Source organism: Pseudopodoces humilis, chromosome 4 (assembly GCF_049639895.1).
Source record: "Pseudopodoces humilis isolate 2021_Gansu_Grassland_sample_001 chromosome 4, ASM4963989v1, whole genome shotgun sequence".
NCBI classification, from domain to species: Eukaryota; Metazoa; Chordata; class Aves; order Passeriformes; family Paridae; genus Pseudopodoces; species Pseudopodoces humilis.
In genome coordinates, this window is record NC_142203.1 from 70,148,849 (window position 1) to 70,169,596 (window position 20,748).

General features: G+C 39.8%; 1 protein-coding gene across 1 annotated transcript in view; it reads left to right on the forward strand.

Moving 5' to 3' along the window:
- KIAA1328 (KIAA1328 ortholog) overlaps positions 1–20,748 on the forward strand; it is a 173,445-nt gene that overhangs the window by 60,128 nt on the left and 92,569 nt on the right. Inside the window, exon 6 of the mRNA XM_088054534.1 lies at positions 11,282–11,412. Within this exon, the coding sequence (XP_087910660.1) occupies positions 11,282–11,412 (131 nt within the window). The remainder of the gene's footprint in view (positions 1–11,281; positions 11,413–20,748) is intronic.

The following is a 20,748-nucleotide window of genomic DNA, read 5'->3' on the forward strand; positions in this document are numbered from 1 at the left end:
AGAATGTTTCAGTATGTTTAAGTTACAAGCTGCAGTATGATGAAAACATCAAACATGGGTGCTGTGTTAAAATACAAAGTATAAGGGCAGGATAATACTTGTCCCCCAAGTCTCAGAGTGTCCAGAAACTTGTAAATAAAAACTGACATCAGAAAGTTTCTGTGTTTGATAACACTGCATGGTGATGGTGGTGTTTTGAAGAATTTGTTTACCTGAGTCCCTATAAACATTTGCAGCCTCGTGTGGAGAGCAGTTCCATAGCTTTGGGGAACTCAGGAGGCTTGTAGATGCAAGTAAGTGCATTTTCTCTGTCCTGGAATGTTTGTAAGTTCATTACAGTTCATGCAAGAATAGAGGGCAAACCTGCAGCCTTTGGTCTCCTTTTTGGAGAGCATTAAAGTGGATATTTTTCCTCCCCTGCATATAATTTTAAGGTACATTGTTCTTGCCTGCACTGATATGTCTGTGGGCACAAAGGAAAGTAATCTGGGAAAGTGTTCTACTGTTCTTAGCTTAGAGCTTCTTTTTCTTCTCTGATTATCCAGATCTGAAGACTTTAAAGGTGCCTCTTAATTTGAGGAGCTGTGGGTCACGTTACCTACTTCTATGTCTCAAATTGCCAGGAGGAAAGGATACTATATTATTCATTAGGTTGGGAAAGCAGAAGTTTCCTGTCTTAAAATATTTGTGTGGTCTGGGTATGAGGGAACCAAAATCAAGGAATGAAATCCAGTGTGTTGGCAAAACAGATATTTATTTTAAATTTCTCCCAGTTTTACACAGCCCTGTTTACCTACCCATGTCTCAAATTTTGAGTTGTGAGGCTTATTTTTGGGTACTGCAAAAAGAGCCCATCACCAGGAAGAGCAGCAGAACACATCCTGTTTCAGGCAATAATATTTGATTCCTGAGTGCTGTAAATGATGTAGAAATGTGCATGTATTAATGAGGGGTATAATAGGTTTGAGTGAAAGTGGGAGATAAGATGTGTTAATCTTGTATATTAAATAGTCCTACAACAATGAACCTTATAATGAGGCTGTTATTAAATCTTTCCTTCACTGGCCGCAGTTCAGTAAAACCAGTGCTTCTGAGTTTGGCATGTTAAAAGCCAGATTTCGCAAGAAAGGACCAACTTCATGAGATCTTTGTCATTTTGAAGTCCTTACCACATTAGAGATGCATACAGCACATGGTGGAAAATTATCTTTCCAGCACTTCATTATGTAATATTTTCCCTTTTCTGGGTTTGAGGACACCTCCCTTAATATTAGTGTGCTGGTATGGAGTATGTTTTGACCTCAACTGTATCTTAGGAAAAGGAGCACTCTGTTTCTCTCATCTGCATCATGCAAACAGATTGTGTTCTAACAAGGTTAGAAAGACTGTCAAAATAGCAATAGTCTTAAAGGAAAAAAAATAAATATCTAGAATGATCTGTGTTTTTTACATTCAGTGCTCTCCTAGCTATAGTGCTGAAGACTGTTCCATAAGAAGGGCAAGATTCCTTGGTTCCCTGGTATTTATTTTTTTTCTATTTTTGTCCAGCAACATTTACAGATTTTTATCTTGCCTCTTGCACCATTTGCCAATAGTCAGATTAAAATCTGTATGCTGCTGTCTGATGATGTTCTAGTTCAAAAAGGAAATAAGAAAGTTTAAAAACTGAAGCCTGATGCCTACTGTTGGAAGGTGAAGAGTTGCAACCACTTTAGGAAGCAGCAAACAAAAACTTTCCCTGGCATCCAGGTTTCCTTTCCAGTAAGGACCCAAACGAGGACTTTCTCATTCTGAAGGTAGTGGGAGCTTGGCTGAAGGAGAGATTGCTTTTCTCCATCAGCATTATTGCTCTTTGAGGGTAAGGAAAAGTTCAGTGAGAGATATCAAATATATAAAATTAAGAGTGATGATTGATTGTTTCCTGCAAGTAAGCAACAAGAGACACCATTATGTACTCTCAGGTGATACCCATTCTGATAGTAACCAAGACCAAACGTGATTTGCTTAGTTACAAAATGAGTTGATGTTTTGTGATCTTACATTCTCATTCCCTGCAAAGCAGACACCTTTCTGATTTACTATGCATGTTCTTTAATTGAGATGGAGGTGCTGTAGCTGTGCTCTCCATAAGTTCAGCTTTTATATTCTGTTTCTCTTTTGCCTCTTCATCCCCTTTTCTCCACACTTCTGACTCCAAGCTCACACTTACCCTGTTAAATAACTCCTCTTACTGTGTCTAAACATAAGAGGCTGAACATCCTTTCTCAGATACCCCAATTCCCACCTTATCTCTTCTCGGGCTTCTGCCAGGAGCTCCATTGTCAAATTAGAGTAAGGAACATGTCTATTTTAATATCGAGTGGTACTGAGATGACAAATGGCTTTGTGTAAACGGTAACGCTGGCTACTGTGAAAAATTACTTAATTCTCAAAAAGGCCTGCAACTAAAACAGCAAACATTCCCAGCGATGGGTGTTTCACGTAAAGCCGTGACCAGCTCTGCGGGTGGGGCAGAGTGTAATTCGAGGAAGGAGAGTAGCAGGAGGACTGCACGGCGGATTTTAACATTTCAAAGCGATGCTTTTCGGGGGGGAAAAGGAACCCCGGGCGTTTGCCCGGGCCGGGCAGCGGCAATACCCGGAGCGGGCACACGGTGGCGCCGCAGCCCCACTTTTGGCGCGGCTGGGGCCGGTCAGTGCTGCTGCCGGCGCTGCAGATGCACATATGGCACAATATTATCATTTTATGGTTACAATTATGAGCAATTTGATACAAAATGAAAGCTAAATTATGCAGTGTTCCTTTTATTTGTTTAATTTTGCGCTCTAAATATGTAGAAGGAAAAATAGTGCCGGTTTTGTGTGGATGGTGATAGGTACAATGCCTCCTTTTGGCTTCGTGTTCTCACACAGCACAGGTTGTGATTATTTTCTCTCGTACATGATGAAATGTGTGGCGTTGTTCTCAGGTGCTGGGACTGTTTCGCACAGAAATTGTGTATGTCTGAATCTCCAGGCTCCTTTCTTCCATAAAAAATGCATGGTACATTTACTGGCGGGTAGACAAATATATAAGTAACAAGTTCTTTCGCAGTTTCCAGTGGAAGAGGCTGAGTAGTTGTGCCGTTTAAGCAAATGCCAAAGGAAGTCTTTAAATTCTTAAAGTCACTGTAGTCGTTGGCAGAGCTCCCCTGAAAGGAGCAAGTATGTTCTGAAAAAATTCCTTCTTGCCAGTGAGGAAAATCTCACAGCACTGCAGTTCTTAAGCTAAAAGTAAAAATTTTCAAGGCCCATGCCAGGACCGGTATCTTGTTACAATAATCTGTGGGGTCTGTATTTTGTGTATTCAGGTTCATAGTTTTTCTCTCATCAGATCTCCTATGTTCATTATTATGAAAATGCATATTTTTTGCCAGTATGTATAGCGACATAATTTGTCTTTTGTGTGTTATGATTTTCCTTCCTTTTCAGTAAAAGAAAGTTGTTAGCAGAGCCAGGCTGTAACATAAATCTTTGTTTTATTTTTTTTTTCTTTGCTTGTAAGTATTCTTTTGTTTGTATTAATGAAGATAAGGCTGGAGATGTGCTTTCCACTTGGAATAGAAAATGTGAGCTCTGAGATGGTATTTGCATTATTGATCCAGGCACATCTGCTGGCATATGATGGCATGTGATATTTTTGTCCTTACCCACCTTTGAATGAGAGGACATGGCAGATAAGCTGTCCAGTTTGATTGGCATATCCTGTGGAAAGGATTTTCAATACATAGGATCAAATCCTGTACCCTAAACTGCTTTTGCATTTTGAAAGTATGTTAGAGATTTCTCTGAGTTCATCTGCTATATTGGGAATTAGTTTTAGGTTTAAAGGCTTTCCTTGCTCTCATCAAATCATATGGGCTATCTTCTTCTTTGGCCAATTTTAGAGGCACTATATTTGCATTGTGCATCTCAGTATTTTTTCCAGAGTGTTAAAGCAAACTTAGGAATTTCATCATCGGTGTGGAACAGAGCATCTTGGTAGATGATATAAAATTTAGGCTGTCTATAAAAGAAATTACAAATAATAGGATAAAAAAAGAATTAGGATAAATCATACTGGCGAGTTTAACCAGGGCAGGAAATCTTGTATCTTTTATTGCTTTTTCTTTGGGTTTTAACAGTGGCTCTACAGGTGCTATAGGTGGAAATGGAAAGATTTTTTTTTTTAAAATGACTCTACAGCTGTTTAGGAAACTGTGTTTTTTGTTTCTGTTCACACCTGACATCTGTGAGTCCAGAGACTAGATTTGAATTTGAAGTTTTTTGTGTGCTTCCTGAAAGTGCCAAAGGACTGCCCTGGCTTTGTCCCTTACTTTCTTAACTCAGTAGCTTTTCTGTAGCTATAGTAGGTAACCATAACTTAACTAATTTGTATGCACCATATGCAGTCTCGGCTCACTTCAAAGTGTAATCAAGTCATGAACTAATTACAATACCATATTCCCAAAGAATGTAAATTTAATTTCCCTTCAAACAGAATGGGAATGTATTAAGCAATTCCTTTATATGAGAGCTGTGGCATTCAACGACATAATGCTGATGCTTCAAACAGAAGTAAAGTTCTTAACTTTTGTGGACCTTGTGACCTTTTTCCCTATGCATCTTCCCTTTTTATTCTTGTGTCTTCAGTTAATTTACTGACTGGATAACAACATTAAAATATTCAAGTGTAAATTAAAATGTAACTGTTGGGCTTCAGATTGGAGATCACTCTGTCGTATTGTATGTGACTTGCTTCTTTATAGTGTTTTCAGAATTGTGCTTCCTAAGGCATTTGGATCAGAAGGAAATTGTGTTTTGAATTGAAGGCTCATAAGGTTCAGACTCTCACCAGATGATTTCTTTAATACATCGAAAAGTGGATGTGCAGAAAGTTCCCTACAGGTTCTTAGCATCACTGTGCCAGGGAGTCCACATAAACTCAGTTATATAAGAATGAGCAAAGTGAAGTTGTTCATAAAACATTTTATTACCTTCAGTCTTTGCAGCAACTTCAGAGTTTAGATAATAAACCTTCATAGAAGTTACTAGTCTCTACCCTTTCTCAGAACAAAGATTCACATAGAGTCAAACCACTTATTTATCTTAATTTTAAAGGCAGAAGAAACACGTTAGGGTTGACTTTGATCTGTGCCTGGACAGTCTGTTTTCTAAAATGCAGTCTTGTTGCTCTGCTGAGATGAGTTTGTCAAAGCATAAGATTGTATGTATTAAACACAAGTAATATTTTAAAATTAAATGTGGGTCAGCTTCCAATGAAGTATGTAATTGTTAAATGCTAAAGGAAAGAGCTTATAATATCTTAGTTTATATTTTAAAGTGTTCCTTTTAGATGTTAATTCATTAATACCAGCAGTTTATTTTTATTCATATGACTTTTCATATGTAAGTAGTTGAAGCTGCATTATTTTAATCCTTTCTTTAGTTAGGAAGAAAAAAGCCTGCAGGTGGAAATCAGAATGACATACATATTGCTTCTTTCCCAAAAGGCACAGTATCTCTCTCCTATTGATATGCAAAATATTAAGGCAGAAAATAAACCCCATTGCTTTACGTGTCAAAATACTGTGAAAAATATATGCTTGGGTGATGCATGAAAAAAAGGTGTGGGTCCACTTCAAACTGAACACACTTGTAGTGGAATTTACCATCAGTCCTTGGGGCTCTGCAGACTCTAAATTTGGTTCCCTTGTACTGTGGATGTTCAGATGTAGCTTGATCCTTGATTGTAGCTATAGGGATAGCACTGTTTGGAGACCCAGCTACGTAGGCCTTAGCCTTCGCCTGAGTTTGGTGAAATGCTTTCTTACTCTTGCAGCATTCTTTAAAGTAATTTTTGGGCTACTAACTGTACAGTGAAATGTTGTAGTAGTACATGTTGCCACAGTTATGGGAGCAGTGGTGTGTCTGTTAAGCAGCTGTGAGCTTGCTGTGGCATTCTTCAAGTGCCAGGCACAGGAAATGTTGTAGTGTTGCTGTTGCTGCCAGAAAAATCCCAACCCCCAAACCAACCCTACAAAAACATCAAGGCAAGGTAAATTAGATCAGGCATGTGGTGCTTGATGGTGTGCTGCTGGGATTGTGCATGTCTCCTTGAATGAGTCTGGCGCACACACCTGCTTGGAGAGCATGCAGACAAGCTCAGTCTGCCTTCAATTGATCTGACTAGGTTTTTCTTGGGAGACTGAAGACCTCTCAGAGCTTAGTGTAGCTTCATCCACTGTCGGTGGCATTTCCTCGGCATCTCCTTGCTCGTCTAGATTTTCTCACAGCATTTGTGTTCAAGGGACTACCTGAGGGAGTGGAAAGAGTTGAGTCTGCTGAAACTGCCAACATGATGATAAGAAGTCAGGTTTCCAGATACATGTCCTTAAGCAGGCATTTAAAAAGACCAGTGCTTTGTGGCTACTGGGTCGTGATTGCACATGTCAAAAAACTTTATCACATCACAGAAAGTTTCTTGTATCTCTACCACAGACTTCAAGCTAATGCTGTCTGATTTGAATTCCAATCCAATTTGTGTGTGTTTGACTTTTTCTTTCCTTTGATTGCTTTATTCATCTTTGCATATCTCTGTAATAGCTCTGAGTCTCTAGAGAGTCTTCCATTGGATATGGGGGCTGATGGGACTGCAGCATCTGGTGACTGAAGATGGAGATTCAGCTCCCGTGTTCTATTCTGGCCTTGGATCAGAGAATGCAGCCCTGAGTGAAAGGACAGTCCAAGCTGAAGCTGCAGTCAGGGACTACAGGAATGAGTCATCACTGGGCATCTTGTTTGATGCTTGGGAGGTCTGTTAGGGCTTTTCTGCATGGGTGAATGCAGGCAAACTCAGACTCTGAGCTAACCAGTTGCAAGATCAATCTGGTCTGTTAGTGCTGTGCCTGGGCTGTGCTAGTTTTCCCTGCAGCTGCAAGACACATGTCCTGGAGCTGGCTTGAGGAGTGTGGGGCTGCTGGGCTGCACCTGTGTGCTCAGACATTCCTGAAGACTCCCCGGGACATAGTTTTCCCGTGTGTAAAAAGGGAACAATAGAGCTGCTGCCTGTCCCAAAAATGCTCTTGGCAAACCAGTGAGGAAAGTGTCACTAGGTGGTGAGTTCTCACAAAGAATCTGAAAATACAGAAGGACCTTTGTTATTAGATTGGTTGCAAAGAATCTTAGCTGTGTTCTCTTCCCTTGCTAGTAGCTTCTAGAAAAGTTTTTTCCAGCCTCAGTTTGCTGTGATTGGAAGCTGCTTCAAATTTATTTTTTTCTTTTAATAAAGTGAGATAAAACTAAACATTTCTTCTGAAATCATAAAGGCCCCAAAGAAATCTTCTTTGTAAGGCGAAGATTCTTTGTCTTCTGGTTTGGTTGTCTTTTACCCTCTTACAAAAAAAGGTATAAGAAAAGCAGAATTTGGGTAGGTAGTCCTCATGGAGGAACCTTATGTTGGCTTCATTTGGAAACCTGTACCTGAAAAGACTAGTAGTTGTTTGAATTGCTGCAGCATGAACATTGATGGCTTACACAAGCATGTGAAGGCTGATGTGTAGAATTCTAGAGCTTTTTATGTAGAAGCTGTATGCTCAAAACTAAAACATTTAAGATTTTAAGCTGAGCTTCACTTTTACTCATAATGATGATGGAAGCAGTGGACTAAGAACAATGAAGGAATTCAGTGGGTGTGCTGGAGACTAGCCCTTCTCCCAGTTTCTGGGGAAACAGGAATTGTAGTTTTTTTTTCTACTTCAGCCTGTGGGAGGCCGACAGTATTTCCAGCAAGGAGTAAGCTGTGAGTAGTTGAGGTAGCCAGGGAGCAGACTTAAAGGCCTGAGGATTAAGAGTGGAAGGAAGTGGTTGAGACTTTGCAAGGTGGATAAAAACGTTCCCAGACAGGTGACTGTTGCTGGAAGAGGTGTCCTCTGCTTGCAGCTCCATTCCCTCTGCTTGCCTTGTGCCAGATCTTATGCCTGGCTGTCCTTTTTCCTCACTGGAACAGATTGCTCAGGTCCAGAGTGAGGGATCTGGGGGGCAGCAGAGCTGGTGTGGATGGAATGAGTGAGTGGGAGAGTATCTCTGGAAGAAACAATTGAACATTAGGTTGGCTGTGCCTTCTTGTGAAGCTTCATCCAAAGGAAAGGCTCTTTGTTTCCTGCTGGGCTCCCTGAACATCCATTCCTGGCTTCTGTAAGCATGTCACTACTGTGTGCTGGCAGCCCCTCCTCTCAAAGCCAACTATCTCCACTGAGGTTATTATCTCTTAAGAGCCATAAATGAGCTCTTAATTCTTTGACATACATTCAGTGAAAAAATTAACTAATTTAGTCTATAAAATATGTAGTACTTGCAGTATGTCACATAAATGTGGCTGTTGAAATCCTAACCTTTGCATTTCTAATTTTATTTTTTTGTTTTCCCCCCACCACATACAACCTTGACACTTTACTAATAAACTGCATAAAAAATATTACTCTAATACATTCAAATGCATGTTTCTTGGACATAAAACTACCTTTCAGTGAAATGCCAAGCACCACTTCTCCCAGGTAACTAACATCTTACAAATCCAGTATTTGTGCTCCTGAGCACTTGAAAAATTACAAAATATGTCCATTTAGGTATGTTGCTTTTTTTGGAATGCAAATCTGTAGGATTTCTCCAATACTGTTTTTTCAACCTTACAACTTTTTTTTTTTAAGCAGATTATGAAAATATTTCTAATGTGCACGTCTGTCCAAAGACTGTATTGCCTTAGTAGATGCACGATCTTCTTATATCTGAATGACTTAAATATTTTTGTGGCAGTGTTGTGTATTGCCCAGCTAATTTGTAGGAGAAAAAAAGGAGATCATCTTGCTGCTTTTAGCAAAAACTTCATAGAACGAGACAGTAAGATCTAATATTAAGGCTTTTTTTTTTTTTTTTCTTAAGAAGATATTCTGCAGTAAATTTTTGAGAATCACCATACTTACAGCTATTCTGCATATGTCTCAAACAAATGAACTCTTTTTTTCATATTTGAAGCTTCATGTTTACTTAGTAAGCAAAGCAGGGCTTTAAACTCTTGGACTGGTGGTGGCTGTAACAATACTTTGCTTAATGTAGAGTGATTGTGTGAATGAACAAGGTTTTAATCTTCTAATACAGTGAGTTTTACTGTGGCTGACCAAATCTCGCAATAATTTCAGGGACATCTCAGCCACCATTCAAGCTCACGTGAGCTATTGGCCTTCCCACTCATCATCACAGAACTGGCCTTTCAACAGTCAGGATTTGCTTGCATACTTTGCTAATGTTAATTTTGCTTGTCCTGCTTTAAACTGTATTTTAAATAAATTTGGCAGCCACATGCAGGAGGTGGTGGTGGCATCATGTGTACCGTGAGGGCTCGGCAGTCTGTAAAACACAAACGGGGCATATTTTAAATGGTGTCTGGGAGTGTGGGCAGTCTTGCCTGGCTTTCCAATAGGACTGACACTAACACTGTGGCAAGAGTGAGGATGGCTGCCTGGCCATCACTCGTCTGCCCCAAGGCTGTTTTAGGCTCCTTGTTTCTGGTGCCATCAATGTGCTAGCTGGAGGGAGGACAGGGCAAAATCTGTTTTGTGGGGAAGGGGTTGCTGGAAGCAAAGTGAATTAAGAGGACTGTAAAAAATTGATAAAGATAGATTGGACTGTCTGTTTTTATATTCTGCCACATAACATGGGTTTAAATGAATTTCCCTATAATTTGTCTTCAAATACCGACATTTAACTCTTAGGCTGTATAAATGAACTGGCTTTTGCTAGAGTAAAATTCATGCCCTGCGTCCAGGCTAATATGTTCACCTACTATAAACATTAATGCCTATGGTTACAACTGGAATAAAAAATTCCTTTTATATACATCATAGCTGGCAGAGACTCCTGAGACCACCACAAATCACTTCAGCCTTTTGGTGCTCTCTGACAAAATGAACTGAAATGTTAAACAGCTCCAGCTTTAGGCAGGCTGGCTCTGGAAAGCAATTAGCTTGTTAAGACCATTGTTTGTACCCTCCCATATTTCCAGGTGCTGAGCAAAGGTGTTATGAGAAGTCTCCTGATTGATTTCAGCATTGGGGTTTATTAACCTTCCATTCCTTCCTAAAATGTTTTGCTTATTCTCTTGGTAGCCTTTTATTTAAAGGAAAGGAAACCAACCAAACAACAACAAAAATAAAGCCCTGGTGAGGCCACCCCTCCTGAAAAGGAATAAGAAGAAAGGGGGTGGGGGGAAGGGAAGGCAACAAAACCCAACCGAAAAAAACCCCTTAGGGTCATAACAGGGAATAACAAAGCAGTGAGTTATTTATGCAGCCATGATTGGCAAAAGTGATTGCAACATGAATTTGCCCAGAAGCAATGATTAGATCATAAAAATGTTAAGGAAATCTGTAACTCAACACCGTTTTAAAGATTGAAGAAGTTTTTGTTCCCTACCTTAATTGCAGTGACTTGTTATTAAAGTATTTATTCAGAGTAATCTCTTTGGACAGCGAGCCCTTCTCCCATCTGCATGCATAATTAAAAGTGAGGGGGGAGAGAGGGGAGCATAAATGGTTTACCATGCTACATGAGCAAGGGAGGGAATTACACAATGACAGGTGAAGAGCAGATTTATTTCCTGTTGGAATTTCAATGCTGCAAGCAAGGCAGGACACTGTTGCTAATATACTTGCAAACACCACAGTTGCTTGCTTCTCCAGATTACTGTCCAAAAATTATTGCTGGTCTGTAAAAGGCCTGTAGCACTGCATCTGTGGCTGTGGGGTTTTGAGCCATTGGCGCTCAAGCAAAGAGATTGGATTTGGGTATGTGGGCTTGTGAATCGATGTCTGTGCTTAAAAATGGACTATTTACTTACTTGGCTGGCTATTTATTTATTTATAAATAAACATTGGTAATGGCTGGCTTTGCTGAATACAAATAAGAGGGTTGTAGTTGTTCCCGCTGAAACAATGTCATCACCTGCCTCCTGCTGCTGTCCCTTTTCCGATGATAAAAGAATTTGGTGCAATTCTTCTTCTTCTTCCACTCTGAGTAGGAAGAAGGTTGTACTTGAACATTCATCTTTAGTCAGATTTATCATCATTAGACGCTACTCAAACACACGGTATCTGTTTTTAAATTGAACTGTTATGGATCTAAATCAGATTTACACAGAATAAGTTGGTATATATTTGGCTATAACTGTTCACTAAAGAGTGTTTTTCCCTTAACTTCTGATGTCTCACCCCTGCAGCAGCAGTACAGAGAATGCCAAGAACTTTTGAGCCTCTATCAGAAGTACCTGGCTGAGCAGCAAGAAAAACTATCACACTCCCTTTCTGAACTCAGTTCTGCCAAGGAAAAGGAGCAGCAGAAGGTAAGCTCTTTTTTGCCATCTCTTTTTTATTTTTTTTTAATGACCTAGTCAAAACATCTTTTAGATGAGAGTGTATTATCTTACATCATAAAGTGTCAAATACTGTTTTGTGATTGGTTTTCCATGAGTCCTTGCCTTAATATGTAGATGGTAGGAAAACAAAGAAAAATGCCCCAACAAGTTTTGGGTCAATAGAATGGGTCAAATTAATTGACCATGTTGTAATGGAGTAGGAGTCATGGGAAACACACCTTTACAAAGGAAAAAGTTAGGATGCTGTTCTGCTTTCTGTTCTGTTATTTAAACAGGAAAATAATTGCAGTCACTGTAGATATAGCCTTTCACATTTTCAGTGTGGCTTTTGATGATTGAAAAGGGCATTACAGATGATGTATTTGGTCAATAAGAGCTTTCTCAAGTCTGTAAAGCAGCTCATCTGATTTGAGCTATTTATAGAAGACCTATAGTTCTATATGCAGTAAAACCAGAAAACGTTGACTAGGGATACATGTTAAATTAAGTGGTAAAATGTTTCTCTGATGTAAGTGCCCAAAGCCTTGAGAATGTGCTTGCTTGAGATTTTCTTCTGGTAGCTAGGTGATCGGTTTGAATCCCTGCTGATGGCAAATTATACCCTGGAGGAGAAGGCTGCCTATGCAAGTGCTCTACCCCATGTTCTTGCTTTCTGTTCTCTGGTAGCAGCTTCCATCTGCAGATCTCCAGAATCCATCCTACCTAACACCTTTTTGTAGAGGTTATGCCCTTGATCCCCTCTTCTGCTGGAACAGTCTTAAAGGCTTATTTATAAAAGGGCTAGAAGTAAAGTCATCAGCACAGAGTATCCAAAAGGAGGCCTGATTCTGGCATCCCGGTGGTTCCCTGCTGTGAGAATTATACAGTTAGATCCTGCTTCTCAGGAGACTGTGCAGGAAGGAGTCTTTTAATTCTCTCAGGAAGCAGGTAGCAATACTCCGTGACTTCATTGGCATCAGGAATGCTTTTTTTTTTTTTTGTCCTGATGATATGTTTTTTTAGCTCTATTTTAGCATTTTTTTTTGGTCCAACATTGTCGGACATTAAGCTGTTTGTCAGGCTTTTAACCTTTTATAAACATTTCATTTCCATTATTTTGTGTTTATATCTGCCATCCATTTTTGTGATGGCATTGAATTCAAAGCAATAATGTCCTTCCAGAATGGATGATGTCTGTGTTGCTGCTTGTATGGCATGCAGCTTGCTGGGGATCTCCATGGAAAATAATCCAGAGGAGTCCATGAACTCCAAAAGCACTGTGGTAGCTGTGTTTTGAAGATGCCAATCTGTCTTTCAGGTTTTGCCCTGAATGTTTCATTTCTAGCCTTTCAACTTTAAATACATTTATCCTATATTATGTTAGCCCTTAGTACTGAGGGATCCAGTGTCATCACATCTATAGGACAAAGGCATGGAAGCAGATAATAGGAAACCTTTAGTCCACTGGCTATCAAATTAGTTCAACAGTCCACATTCATCTCCTCTTGTCCTTCTGTCTTCCTAATCACAGTGTATGCACAGAGACTTCATTAATACTGTTTTCTAGTTTCATGTTCAAACTTCTATTAAGCTTGTCTTTGATTCTGTTATTTCTTCTCACTGTACTTACAGGTACTTTTGTCCACAAATGCAAATTCAGATATTATATTGGAGTTTGTCTTGACATTTTTTTTATGGTTACATATTTTACAGGTCCAGCCTAGCAGGTTTGAAATTACCCTAGTCCTCTTGTTGAGTGCAAAGCATTGTAGACATAGATAAAAACCTGTTAAAACATGCTTCAACTGGTTTTTCTTATAGCGTGCAAAATGTTTCTGATGTTTCTAGCCTTCCTCTTCAATTTTCTTGTTCTTTGCTTTTGGCTTTATAAATTATTACCGTTTTTCACCCAAACTAGCACTTTGTGCTGTGTTTCTCCTCACAGTCTAGAAACTGTGGAGAGGTAAGCAGGACTGGCCCCCTCTGTCTGTTCTTTCCCTCAGGCACTCCTTTATGGGATCGCTTTGGAAACCCAAGAAGGATCACTGGGCTTCTTTTTGATGGGACATGTGTTATTTTCACACATCTTTTAATACCTGAACTGTGACCCCTTAGTGTCCTGATGGATCTCTCTTTGTTCTATTTGAGTGTTTTCTTAGCACAGTAGTTCAGTCCAGCATTGTTTTGTCTGCCTGATGGGATCTGTGGAAGGGGAACACAGCAGCGAGGGATTTTTGAGGAAAGAATTGGAAGAGGACAGACCCAGAACCTCCTGCTCCAAGTACTGCCCATGCCAGTTCCTTCTGCCCCACCGAAGCTCATGTGCTCTCCCTTTCTGTTCTAAGATGGACTTGGACAAGAGCAATCTTATTTAAATGTTAGGATAATGAAAGTCTTTGTGAGCTTTGTTTGAATCCAGATCCATTTGAAATCTCTTTCTTTTTGCTTGATTTTGTCTGGGTTAAGGAAATCTTGGCTATGTCTGGGTTTAAAGCAAGATAACTAGCTTGATACATGGTTTTCTCTTTGTAGAACTGTCTAGGAGACATAATCAGCATTTCCTGTTTCAGGACACTGCTGATTTTACCGGGTCTCTGTCTTTCAATGTACGATGTTGTTCCGCTTTTCCCCATCTCTTGCAGAAGCATTGGACTGCACAGCTGCACTGCACAATAAAACACTTCTTTGTTCTGCCTGTTTGGAGCTGTTCTTTCTTGTTTCTGTTCATTTACCCCCTTTTTTCTTACTTGTTAGTTTGGAGTAATTTCTAGTGCTACACGTGTATCTTAATGCCTCCTGCTTCTGCTTTTCACCTGGCTGTCTCCGTCATTCTTACCCTACCATAATTTGGATCATGAGCTGTCACTTTCCCCTGGGCTTAGATAGGTACTTGGAAACGTCTCCTTTCAGTGTTTAAATGCTGGGGTTTCAGTCAGAATAAGACAATTAACAGGTCAAGAGAGCAGCAGCCTTACCAAACATTGATGGCAGTTTTGTAAAAAGAGGTGGAGTTCTATAGGATATAAATGACTGCAGTAGCTGTGTGCATGTGTCTGAAATGCAGCCCTGGTTTGTAGCTGTACTGAACTAATGCAGATGCTTTGGTGTTAACTTTTATTTTTGTCTGTTTTAGTATCGCCTAACGATAGCAGTAACTCTGAAACCATGTTTTCCTCTTAGTTAATATTGCTTCTTTATAATGAAAGTCAGCCCTCAGAATGTAAAGAAACATCCTGGTAGTAGTGAAATAAAATTGCTGGGAAGATGGTGGTAAGATGATTTAAGTCAGAACTCTCTTGGAGTCAATAATCAGTAACTGGAACATGGAACTTCCTTTTTTTGTGAGATAAAGTTAATTCCATTTGAAAAGATACTTAAGGTGACATGAATTGAATTATTCAAAGTGGCCTTCTCAGCATTAACTCTAGGTTAATATCTCATGATGCCTCTGGTTTCATTATAGGAGTTTTAAGTACATAACTTTTTATAATAAATTCAATACCTAGAAGCTGAACTGAAATTGGTTTACCTTCTACCAACCCATAAAAAGAAGCATTAATTGTAAAGTGAATATTAAAGTGGTCACTAAAGTTGACTCAGATTCAGAGAGATAGCACTTTGGTAAAGGAAGAGCATTACTGAAAAATAGGCTTCTGCCTTGCTGTTAATAGAAAATATCATTCATATTAAAATGTAGTTAAACTTTTCTATCAAAAATGATTTTTGGATATACTCTCCGCAGCACCCAAACGTTCAGTTTTTGCCATTTTTCAGAAGCTTTACACAGACATGTAAAGAAAATTGCCCTTGTTCTAGGTAATCATGTCTGACCTAGTTTATATACTCTCTGCTTCAGAGCCATCTCAAACAGTGGCAAGAATCCAGTTTGATTTGGCACATTCTGGCTGATGAATCTGTAGCTGTTCTGCAGTGCAGGGTAGGACTTGAGGCACAAAAGTTAGATAGGCAACTGAGTTTCTGCAGAACTGGAGTTCTTGAGTTCTGTTACCTTAAGGAAAGATAATACCTGTAGTCTTAGGACTGCTTATTAATGTTAATCTTTGAATTTACAAGTACAGCTGGCAGCATTTCTTTCTTATTTGTGGAAGATTACCAACACATCTGCTAATTCCCTTGATTCACAAATATTCTGGTGTGTGTGTGTGTGTGAAACTTCAGTTCTTCCTTGCGTAGAAGAAGCATGGGTATGGAGTGGGATTAAAGACGGATAGGAATATCAAGAATTTATTTTCAATGGTGTATCATCACCCCTCTCCCTCTGTTTTGATCTCTGCCACCTCTTTTGGGGTTTGCCAGTGGCCCTCATCAGGAATGAGGTACTGTTCAATGCTAAGCATCATGCAAGCATCCTGAAAGACATGGTCTGATTTTCAGTATACGGTAAATTCCTAATAAAACTGACTTTTGGGAAGGCATTTTCTTTTTTCTTAATAATTGCTGAATGCACTTGTACCACTTCACAGTTAAGTCCAAAAAAGCCTTTATCTGCAAAAAATAGTAAGCCTTGGTTTCTTTTGATTTTGGCAACTAAGATTCTGTCCTTTCTTTTTTTTTTTTTTTTTTCTTACCATAATATGGATGATTGCATACTAAAGCTTCAGACATTACTTATTTAATTTATTAATTTTTTCCTTTGAAAAAGATATCGAAACTTGTAATTATTCAGAAGCCTTTTCTTTGTAATTGTCCCCAAACTTCCCTGGATCCATTTTTTTTCAGCACAGGTCACCTTTAAGCACATTCTTAGCTTGCTTAAAGAAAAAAAAAAAATCCACATATGTGAATGGTTTTGAATGCTACAAGGTAAACCTTCATGATAGAATTGACTTTGTCTGTTTACCCAGCTGTATGGGAACAATGGATGAGCCCATCTGAAAGATACTTGAAAACTGGTATAATAAATAAAGAACTAATTTGACTAGGGACTCAAGGGTATTGGAATAATTTTGCAAGGCCAGACAGAGACAGTTTTAGCATGAGTAACTGTCAGGAATAGCCTTGCTTTACCTATGTTACTTTCTGCAAATCCTCTGATCTCTCTCTGTGCTTCTCTTATCTGTAAAAATGAGATAATGTTTTTATCCTCATTCTTTCTGTTTTTTTTTACTGAGAATGTCAGGTTTTGGGTGCTTTTTCATGGGTGTTCAAAGTGATTAGCAGTGATATTTCAAACATAGACTACCCTGTAATAGCATGAAGAAAAATAATGTTTTTTTTCCTTTTACCTCTAAGATACTAGGTCATAGTTAATTTATCTGTCATTTCTAAAAACTGTTAACACCGAACAGGAATGCAGATGAATATGAAATATTTATGCAAAAATGAAATATCAGCATTGCAATACCTGTGCATTGCTAGCATTCACAACAGAATTCCACCCACACTCAATTCCCTGGAATGTGTGCCACAGTAGAACTGTTTGGCTTGCCCAGTCTATTTTCTTGATGTGAATGACACTGTATTCCTGGTGATACACACTTCACTCTCAACTCACTCAGTTCACCTCTTAACTGAGATCTGTGCCAGTTCACCATCTCTTTGTTCAACAATCTTTAATCAGCCTTGTCTCCAGTCTCTTTTAAGATATTTTCATTTTAATTTTGTTTTCTTTGACTATGTCTCTTTCAGTTTCATCTATTTAGCTTAAAAACCATCCCTCCTACCGGAAATATTTTCCTTGGGTGAAGTCATCTCTGGTGTATATTTTTCTGTTGAGTGATAAATCTGGAAAGAAGGCAGTGCCTTCCTTTCCGTTCTCCGAGATCAAAACATCCTCTTGGCTTTGTAGGCTTCTGATGATACTTCTACACTTGTGAAACGTCACCTCTGGATTTACATGAGAATTTAAATTTGCAGAAGAACTGCCTGTCCTTGAGAAGCACTTCGCAAACTCTTAGTCTCTCCATCTAACGCTGTAGTGGCTCTTGGGAGAGTGAATTGTGGCCATACTCACCAGCATCCTCTCACTTTGAAGTGAGAGTAAGGCTTTCTTCAGTGGATTCAAGGCTGCATATGAATGCACTTGCTGTCAAAGATTTTGTGTTATGCTACAGGCCTTGAGGAAGGAAACTTCTGTCCATCACTTTGTGGAGTTACCTGTTTACCTGGCAGTCATTAGGAGTGTAAGCAAACCAGCTGCCTAGCCACATGTCATCACTACTGTTGTATAGTCCATTTGACCTATGCACATGCCCTTTGAGTCAGCAGTCTTTATCCCTTTTCAAAATCTGAGACTCTTGAAAATCAGTTTCTCATGTACTTACATCCTTGATTTCCCATTTCCTAGACTTGTCTGATTCCTCCAAGTGTGGCATGTCCTTCATGTTATAATTAACATTACATTCCTGAACTTCAGGAAAATCCGTGCTGGCAGCTTTCAAAGCCCAACTGAACCAAGAACCTAATGTACTTTGAAGTTTGCCTTGTTTTGGTGCAGTGTAGACTTGCTAACTAGCACAGTTCCCATCCAACTTGAACTTTTCTTTGACTGTTGTGTATTCTCTTCACCAACCTTTCAAGAGGGAGATCATCCTGTGAGAACATATTTTGGTAAAAAGTGAAAATGTTTCTTAGTGAAAAAGTGAAAAATCCAACAACTGGAATCCTGTTTCTGAAAATGCAAACAGAGTTGCTGTTTCTTGCTGTAGAAATGAATACAGTCTGTAACTCATCTAGGATTTCATAATCTAAATATTCATCACTGTAGATTACAGATAGTGTGATAGAAGTGATTACTATATTGAAAGATAAATTGCTTGCCATCTCTTGCCTGCAAAGCACACATTTTTGTGTGTTGATCAGGTTGTTTAATTAGAAGTGTCTTTATTTAATGAAAGCCAGGTGATTATCAGTTCAGGGCACTAAAGGTTGGTCTTTGTATGGCAGAACGATTTTTCATGAGAGCTGAGGGTGTAATTTTCTTTCAGCTAAGAAGGTGGGAATTCGTTATCTGTCTGTACCAGGATGATTGCCTGCAGAAATATCTCTTCGAGTTAGTTCTGAATACCCTAAGATTTAGCTTGAGTCTTTCATTTTGAGCTGCAGAAAAGTTTGAACTTAAAGTTTTTCTGATGCACAGTTTGCCATATGAAGTTTGTAAGGAGTCTCCTTCCAGGATTTTATCCACCATAGGACAAATTTCTTAAGCTCTCGAGACAGCTGGACTCATCTCCTTCTATAAGCAGAATGTAACTGGTGAGGCGTCATCAGCACAGATCAGGTGTCTACAGCATTTACTGCAAGTGTGCATACACGTTGCATGTGATTTTTGTTTATAGCAGCGTGATTACCTGTCTCTGATCCAGTGAATACATTAAATATCATTGCATAACAATTTTTGGTTGTCGTCTATTTATGCCAAATGCCAAAAATGTCTGACACATCTCTCTGAGTTCCAGTAACACACATTGCTCTACATTTTGAGGCTTTGTTTGTATAATTTCAGATTTTGCAACATGGGTAGAAACACATCATGTAGACATTCAGTGCCATCATGTGCCAAAGATGTTTCACAGTACCGTCAACAGAAAAAGGGATACATGAGTTTCTCCTGTCTGAGCAAGAAAATGGTCAATCTGAAGCATAAATATTCTAAGCTACCCACACATATGCATGGGCTCTCAGGCTGAGTTACTTACTAAGATTTAGAGTACAGGAAAGCAAATTATGTCCTCTGACTTCTCTTGGAAGTCTGGATTACCTTGAAGTTGATCTCTGCCTGGAAATAAAGTAATTTCTCATTAAACTTTAATAGAGGCATTTAATTCCATGTTAAATCTTTCCCCATCTGTTCTCCATAAGTGGTAACAATTCTACTGACTGGAGCAGACCAGAAAAACACTCAGGATGTCTTCTGTTTTCTGGTGTGTAATTTCAAAAACTCCTCTTACTCTCTGGAGCTGAATTATGAACATCAATTACCTTAGTTGTACGATGCATCTGATGAGTGTCTCTGCTTTAAAACTTCAGAGGAGTTTTCACAAAGAACTGCTTGGTGGATTAGGCTGGAGCTGGTGTCTGCCTGTGATTTAGTAAAGCTTTTGTCTCTGTCTTCTGCAACATTCTTCTGGAAAAACTGGCAGTTCATAGCTTGGATGGGTGCACTGGTGAATGTGGAAAAAAACCTGGCTGATGGCCTAGCCCAGAGAGTGCCTGGTGCATGGAATTACATCCTGGGGCCGGTGTGGTGTGCCCCAGGGCTCTCTGCTGGGGCCAGCACTGTTACTTTTACTGATGATCTGAATGAGGGAATCAAGAGCTCCTTTAGTCAGTTTGAGAACACCAAGTTGGGTGGAGTGTGGATTTTCTGGAGGTCAGGAAGGCTCTGCAGAGGGATCTGCACAGGCTGGATCCATGGGCTGAGGCCAATTGTGTGAGATTCAACAAGGCCAAGCACTGGGTCCTGCCCTTGGGTCACAACAACCCCCTGCAGCTCCAGGCTGGGACAGAGTGGCTGGAAAGCTGCTGAGTGGCAAAGGACCTGGAGGTGCTGGTTTTTGGTGGCTGGACATGAGCTGGAGTGTGCCCAGGTGGCCAAGAAGGCAAATAACACTGGGCTTGTGTCAGCAGTAGTGTGGCCAGCAGGACCAGGGCAGTGCTCATCTCCCTGTGCTGGGGACACTGGTGAGGCCGCACTTTGAATCTTGTGTTCAGCTTTGTTTCCTCACAGCAAGAAGGACCCTGAGGTGCTGGAGATTGTCCAGAGAAGGGCAACAAAGCTGGGGAAGGGTCTGGAGCACAGGTCTGGGAGGAGTGGCTGAGGGAGCTGCAGGAACTCAGCCTGCATAAAGGGAGACTTGGAGGTGACCTTCTCACACTCCACAGTGACCTGAAAGGAGGGTGTAGCCAGATGGGGGTCAGTCTGTTCTCCCAAGGGACAAGTGAAAGGACAAGAGGAAATGACCTCAAGTTGTGCCTGGACAGGTTTCAGTTGGATATGAGAAAACATTTCTTCACTGAAAACATTTCTTCACTGAAAACAGGCTGCCCAGGGAAGTGGTGGAGTCACCATCCCTGCAAGCATTTAGAAGATGTGTAGATGTGGGAGCTGGGGACATGGTTTAGTGGTGAGCAGTGCTGGATTAATGGTTGGATTTCATGATCTTAGAAGTCTTTTCCAACCTAAATAGTTCTGTGATTCTAAGAACCTTGGTCCCTTCTGTGACTAGGTCAAGAACCTACTCTTGCAGGCTGTCACTTTTAAACCTGAGCAGAAAAGCTTTTATCCACAGTCATATTGAGAACATCATTTTAGTCAGGAACCATTTATGTTCATGGTTACAGAAAATGAAACTGAAAATTTTA